The sequence below is a fragment of the Stegodyphus dumicola genome, chromosome 1, assembly GCF_044657685.1.
Source record: "Stegodyphus dumicola isolate Sdum_Otavi_A_Nest chromosome 1, ASM4465768v1".
NCBI classification, from domain to species: domain Eukaryota; kingdom Metazoa; phylum Arthropoda; class Arachnida; order Araneae; family Eresidae; genus Stegodyphus; species Stegodyphus dumicola.
In genome coordinates, this window is record NC_140768.1 from 181539987 (window position 1) to 181548048 (window position 8062).

Here is an 8062-nt window from a genome sequence, read left to right on the forward strand (position 1 = left end):
AAATGGGGTACTTCGGCAAAATGAACAAAATTTGTCACTTATCAAAGGGGCACCTAATTCTACAACAGAACCCCCATTTTATCATGTTTAGTACAGCTGAAACCTCCAAATAAGGGCAAAAACAAACGATTGTCATTAAAGAAGGTGTTCGAAATTACGACCCCCCGATCATGATGCAAGCCTCATTTCTCTGGAGCATGGAAGATGCATGACGCACGTTTCCTGCATCCTGGTTCAAGACGTAATTTCAAACACTTTCTTTGATGATGATTGTTGTATCTTATGTTGTTTTTTCTTTGTTTTTATTGTACTCCCAATAATAAACATGTTTTCTCATTCCTTCCGTGTCCTTCCTTTCTTGAGTTTTGTGTCCATCACTACAGTGCCAGGAAAGCGTTTCCGACCATGCATTCCTATGCGATTTCCTATCATCTAAGTGTATTCTATCTCTTCTGAAAGTTTGTCACTGATGTACTGATACACCCTGTATATGGATGTATGCATGTATGTATGTATGTGTATATATATATATATATATATATATTTCCTAAACAGTATTGATTAATTGATTATATTATCTCCTAAGTTTAATTAAAGTAGAATTATTTTAAAAGTGTGCATCCATACTGGTAAGTTATATTTTGAAAGATGTTTTGAAGTAATTTGAAAGCAAAATGTTAATAATGTTTTAACGGGGACTGGAGTTAAATCATCACAAAGAATAATATTTCAATTGTAAAAGGAAAAATTCAAACATGTAATTATTGTCATTGATCGGAAATTAGTTGACTTTTCAAGGGGAACAAACCAACTCCCGTTCAATGAACAATAATTGATAAAAATACGTAAATACGAAAGTGTTTCGTCTTTACTCGAGTTATAAGTTAAAGCCAAACCGGCAATTCTAGTCAGGCCAAATATTTCCGTGAATAGTAGGAATTATGAACCAATGCTGATACTCAAAGAACTTATTCTCATGAAGCATTTTAGTCAATTCAATTTGGAGTAAAAATCAATTACTGTAGAGAAATCCTGTAAAACTCGAGTAATCGTCCCCGACACTTTCATCTTTATGCATTTGATTACTATATTATTTGTAGAAATTAAACATTGGAAATTGTCATTATGAAATCGAATTCAAAGTAAAGTCGAAATAAACATAGAAGATTATAAAAAAGATAAATAATGCAAACTTTGTAAAAACAAATCAAAGAAAATACAAAAATAATATAAAAATAATATAGAAAATAATATAAATAAGATCAGTGAATGTACATGAAGATATAAAGGCCAGAAAGGCCTAAATGGTGGATTTAAGATCATACAACATTATATATATATATGTACATACATATGGTATGTGTGTGTACATATATATGCACATACATACAAACATTTCTAATTACGGTCCGGAAATAACAGAAGAATACCTACCTAAGGTACTTACATATTACCCCATTGCAGTCATTACTATGGAATCCTAAAGAATACAGTCATAACTGGTGCTAAATCGCACTATTTGGTGGGTCGATAGGCTAATACATAAGTACCCTACCGATAATAACTATTGGTATTTTTAGGGCAGCATGAAAAATAACAACTAAAAATGGCACTTAAGAAGCTATTATGAATTAAAGTTAGAATTTTATCTTATACAGTCCTTATCTTACACACATGCCTCCTTTTTGGGGGTCACACTTTTTTTTTTTTTGTGTGTGTGTGTGTGTGTGTGTGTGTGTGAGACCAAGTGGGTCTAAGTGTAACCCCAATGTATTACATATGCCTCCTTTAAGAAAGTGGAGGGGGCTTGTTAAAAGCATTAAAACATAAAATAAAACGGAAAACTTAAACAATGAAAATTACAAATTAAAACGGAAATATAATTTCCAAAAGTTGTTGTTTCTTATGGCTTTCTTCAGAAATCAATCCATTTACATCGGACCACTTGTCGCCGTCCCTCCAAAAGAAAACAATAAATTTCAAATTGCATCATGCAAATGTTAAAAACACTTAAGAATCACAACACTAAAATCTTTAAAATACCAAAAAAATTAAGACAAAAATTTCACAATTAAAATCTTAAAAAGTCTTCAGTGATTACATTACAGATGAAGGCCGATCTTTACTGTACGGTACCCCTTGCTTTTTGTCTGAAAACATCGCCAAGTGGTATTGGTTGATCGTGAAATCCGGAAGCCTGCTGCATGAAACAGGTTTTTCGGTAATACTAATGTTGATAATGTTGACGAAACTAGCCTTGGGAAAAAATGGTCCCCCCCCCCATTAAAAAGGGTTTATTTCTGCTAATATCGCCAAATGTGCAATGATAAATTTAGATTTCGGCTATTTTAAGTAATAGTAACTCTTTCGTATGGACCCAGGTTTTTGGTTCTTATTATTCTTTTCATTTGCTATATTTGGTTGCACGTACGTGGCATGGTCTTGTATTTTGAAGTTGCTATTGTTTTGCTGTGGATACCATCATTTTAGTATTGTCTGAGGTGACTAAGAGAATGAATGTTGATGGGTTGGATTATAATAAAATTGTGAATTTGAGTTTTTGTATGTGTTGAATGATGGACGAAACACGTTTAATTTTTGTATGAAAGCTGGTTCAATTGGTGACAGATAAGAATGAGCCAATACGACAAAAAATTTATTTGAATTGCTTACCTGAAGGATGGAGGAGATGGTGGGAAGCCTAAACGTATGCATGTGAAAAAAAGGTATGTTAAAAAAAATTGACATTTCATTTACTTATTTGTCTCTGTGTGTTATTTTTTTTTAAAGATTTAATGTTTTTATGTTGTGAAATATGTATTTTTGGTTATTTATTCCTCTCTGTTAGTGTATTTTTGGTTATTTGTTCGTGTCTATATGTTAAGACAGCGGAGAATTTTTTCTGGTTTTCATGATAGTTGTTAACTTCATTTTAGCTTCCTGACTTTGTTTAAGTGAAAAGAGATCGATGTGTACATGTACAAAGTAAGACAGTGTGCAATGCCTAGTTTGTTCAATTTTCTGATTTTTTTAAGTTACAATAGGTCGATGCATACATGGACACTGAGTTTGTATAAGCCTTTTACTTCTTATCTTGGTTTTGTGTAACGGCCATCTTGAAATTGGTGCGAATCCTTCTTGGCACGCAGTGACGTAGCTAGGGTGGGGCAAATGGGGGCATCCGTCCTCGGGCGCAGCATCCAGGGGCGCCAAATTGATGATACACATTACAGAATGAAATGTTTTGCATTCTTGGAACACAGAAAAGGGTATAAAATCTTTAGATGTCCCCGGGTGCTGAAAACCTTAGCTACGCCACTGCTGGCACGAAAACAGAAATGAATTGCCAAGAAGTACCGTAAATTTTTAACGAGACGAAAGTAACCCTGTGCTTGGGACATAAGATCCCTGGCCATCTAATACAACTGCAGAGCATCACCATTATTTTTTCTAAAAGTATGAAATAAAATTTTGAGCATTATATTTTCTAAGAACAAACACAGTTCTTAAGAGTTCCCAGCATAATTTCAAGCGTCAGTACAATTAAGTAAGTCCTCATTTGTTCAAATCACTTAAACCAATAGGATTTCATCTTAATTATAGAGATTTCTTAGAATTCTTCTTTCTTTCTTAGACTTTGAGGAAAAAAAATTTAATTGCAGAATACTACAAACATCTAAAGGTTTACATATTCGTAACTTACTATTATAAACTACAAAAATCAGATAAAAATTACAACTTACCTTTTAACATCAAAAGTATTTAATACATTAAAATTATTGTGCAAGAAACAGGTATATCAGTACATTGTATATCAGTGGTCCATTCCGTTTTCTTACTAATTTTATATACATGTTTTCAATAAAATTTTACATTACCCTGAATGCTCAGTTTAAAATATCTATTTGCTAATATCTACATAAGCATTTTTTTTTTTTTTTTAATTTGGCAATTTAAAGAAGAATATGTAATTTTCCAAAGATATTTTGCAACTATATTAAGAACTGTATTAAAAGGTTAAATACAATGTGCATGAATAGAAAATGTTCTTTTATCACCAAACAATATATTTTATACACATAACAACTAAATGCAAGTAAGTAAAACTGCACTGAAACAACAAATGTAGATTTTATGCACATCAAAATCCATAAAAAACAATTTGAAGAATTCTTATATTAAACTATTTACCAACTTAGTTAAGTAATCACAGTATCATTTTATTAAATAAGTTTATTTGAATGAATTTTTTATCAGATAATTAAAATACTCTAACGAATAACTTTTCCCACTAATGAATTTGCATTGGCTTCTGACTTTCGTAAATAACATAACGAATTATTTTTAGTTCTAAACAGAAGAAATTACAGAATAGAAGTATTTGGATATATTAAATGCACGTAATGCATGAATATATTTCTGAGTGTTATGCACAGACGTTTTTATACCTGTGAAAAGATGAATGTATTTCAAGTACACTAATTAACAATTTTAAAAATCAAAACTTATACTTCGTATACGGTTGATGCAAAAATCTTATAAATTTTACTTAACAGTACCTTAAATGCAATTAGAATACATTTCTTGGAAAACTGTCGTCAACATCAAGAAATTTAAAAGTTTTCTAAATAGTCGCAGCTAAAATGGACTTAGAAAACAATCGCTTGCGCAAAACAAAACTAGAACAGTTGCGTAAGGATTACCAGTTAAAGTCTTACTTACCTACCATCAAAAATTTTTGTTTAGGGAATTAATAGCGAATTTAATATACTCCCTTAGGCAAATAATTAACATTAAATGCATTAACAAGGAAAATTCATACTTTTCCTTGTTAATGCATTTTCTATAAAGATAATATACGAATTAGCTTACATTCGACACAGCTGATCGGAACAGCAAACACTTCCTCTATAATTAGGTGTTTTTGCAGCCATTAAATAAACATATCATAAAACATTATTTTCAAAATAACACCTTCTCATCCTAAATTACGCACAAGATTGCCGAGATGAATATCAATTGTAGCAATCTTGCTAAGCAAAGAGAAAGGAGATGAGGACTGTGGCGAACGCCGTTTCCTCCAGTCCGTGAGGCTTGGTAAGTTAAGACGTTGGCGAGTAAACGACCGAACTTCGGAATGAGATACATTCAGCAAGAGAAGAAGAGGAAAAATGTGGCACGTGGTTAACATCCGCATGTGCTAGTCGATAGCAGATATTTCGCTGATATTCAATGATTTTACGAATTAAGAAATTTATAGCTATTGCAAGAAATTAAAAAATACGCTCGCTTAAATGATTTCTCTTTCCTTGATGTCAACAAGAACGGTTATTTGTTATTCAAGGAAAAACATGTGAAAAATATTTGTTTCAAAGTAATGCCAGATAGCACGGTACGCATTTTTCACAAGTGCACATCAGCGTAGCCACTAAGGGAGGGGTTTCGAAAATGGACCATTGAGCTGCTATTGCTCTTATGACGCTAAATCTTGCATGTGAGCGTATGTTGTTTACGTTTTAATTTGCATTTGTTTCGTACTTATAAATATATGTCGTAAGAGTAGAAAATATTGTAGTGGTTTCATTTTCTGAGTTTGATTAATCGCTGACATTTCACTTTCGCTTTTTTTATGACGAATTAATATTAGGATTGATGTTCACGGCATATTATGTGGATTAAGAGAATTCAAGTGTATATTTTTTTTAAACTGAGCTGAGATTGACTGGAAGTGTTACAATGATTCTTCTGTTTTCTTATTTCAGTGCTTGCATTCTTTTGATTTCTAAAGTGAAAGATTCAGAACACATATAATCTGATTATATCCATTGTTAACATTAAAAATTATATGTGAATAAATTGAATATACTCGTTGTGAATACGATAAATTCACTCTGTTTGATAAGTATTTCTTGTATAGACAGTACATTTAAGAGTGAGCATTTATTAAATGTGAAATTTAACGCACTAAATGTACACGAACGTAAATTAGTAAAGTTTACTTTGAATATTTTTTTGGTATATTTAATTATGGCAAAGCACACGAGGGCGAATATACTCGTTGTGAATACGATAAATTCACTCTGTTTGATAAGTATTTCTTGTATAGACAGTACATTTAAGAGTGAGCATTTATTAAATGTGAAATTTAACGCACTAAATGTACACGAACGTAAATTAGTAAAGTTTACTTTGAATATTTTTTTGGTATATTTAATTATGGCAAAGCACACGAGGGCTATCTGCCTAAAGGGAGGGATGCCTTTCGTGGAGGACTTTCTAAGGGAAACTGGCTCGTATACACGTTACACATGGGGAAAACCACGAAAACGCCCATGCAGCCAGCCCGTTCGCGGGATTCGAACCTCAGACCGAACTACCAGTGTTCAGCGTCTTTACCGCTCGGCCGCTGGTGGGCCCCCCCTTACTTTGAATAAAATTTTGCATTGGTTATTATTATAGAACATCTTTTTCATATAGACTGCAATAAAAAGTGCTGACTTTTATTTACATATATAATTGGTGCAAATATTTTTCTCATACGCATACTTTTATGTAAAGATTGCATTTGGGCTCAGATGTTTATCACATATTTCTTTCTTCATCTTATTTACCACTTATTACGTAATATTTCACATCAATATTTTTGCCAAGTATCCAACATGTGTCTGTATTTATTTCAACCAGGTAGTGAAAACTTCATAATTGCCTATATTTGATCTAACTTAGCAATGAAAAGTTTCAGAAGCAATCGACGATCTGTAATTATTTTGTACAGAAAATTGCGCGGCAGAATATTTTCAACAATCTTCCTAAAAACACGCGAAAGGTCATGTGACATGACAGAAATATTACTGGATGCTCATTGGTTCATCCTAGAAACCACTCCCTCGGTGGCTACACAGATGTGCCCTTGTGAAATACGCGCACGGTACTTATAACAAGCTGTGTTAAGGCCGAAATGAAGAAATGAATTTTACAGATAACTGAGTCCCTGATACCGGAAGTTTACCGAAAAATGTGTACTTTTTCCCATGATGCCTTTCGAAATCGCTGATGCAATGTAAGGTTACCAGAATAAATTTTAGAGCCAAGTGCATTGTTCAAAAGTAGCCAAGCTTTTGTTCAATCTGTCTTTGTTCGTAGTCGTATTATTAATATTAGGCCCAAGGCCCAAGGCGATATTTTCCGGAGTACCTTTGCAACTTAATGCAATTACCTCCACAACTTCGTTAAGGAGAAAACTGAGGTGATTAAGACAAAGCACTGGCTGAAGGGTAATGAAGGAGACCATTATGGGCTGACGGGGAAGGAAGTGAATAAGGAGTCCTATTCTATGGACGATAAATTCTTTCTGCTTTCAACCTGTTTTACTAGGTTGAAAGAGAGAGAGGTGACGGATAAGGGCATTAATATTAGGTCGTTCGCGTCGTGAATACGAATTGGAAGTTTACCACAAAGTTGACCCTTTTAAAATAGAAAAATTAAAAGTTGAGATGTATAGAAAGGCCAATAGGTTCGTAGGCATAATTATTCCTATTATGTAAAAGAGCTGCTTTGAGGAAAACTGTGAGAGAAAAAAAATTTTAAATTGATGATGCTTAGTGAATTGAAACTAGTGCCATATTTATTCTCATTATTCAAAACTGCTTTAGGAAAGATTTTAAATGAAGTATGCTATAAAATTAAATATGTTATTAATATGTTGCTTTAATAGTTCATTAATACTCTTAATTCAGTTTTGTTCATCAGGCTTTTGTAATATTTAAATTAAACTGTATATTTTTATTAAACCAAATAAATATATATTAATATCTTAAAACTGTTAAAAAATAAACTTAAAAAAGTTACAATAACATTTTTTTTTAATATCATTTGTTAATTTGTTGTCCCAAGTAAAACTGAGAATGACTAAGAACTTTAAAATGTTCTGGTTATAAACCCATTTTATACCGTAAATCAAAATATTGTATTAAGAAAATACAAAATTTGAGAACAACCTTTAACAGAAAATTTAAATAAAACTCTACTTTTGAACATTGCTGTCTAAAAAAATTTTTTTCGG

At 32.2% G+C, this 8062-nt stretch overlaps 1 protein-coding gene across 2 annotated transcripts in view; it reads right to left on the reverse strand.

The window, feature by feature from the left end:
* Nucleotides 1–5113, reverse strand: part of Pex13 (peroxisomal biogenesis factor 13) — a 35444-nt gene extending 30331 nt beyond the window's left edge. Inside the window, exon 1 of one of the 2 annotated variants that reach the window (XM_035370681.2) lies at nucleotides 4873–5113. In XM_035370681.2, coding sequence (XP_035226572.1) covers nucleotides 4873–4934 — 62 coding nt within the window. In that variant the 5' untranslated portion in view covers nucleotides 4935–5113. Of the gene's footprint in view, nucleotides 1–4559; nucleotides 4682–4872 lie in introns of those variants that run through there. The other variant, XM_085823459.1, reaches the window with a different exon arrangement.
* Nucleotides 5114–8062: the final 2949 nt, after the last annotated feature.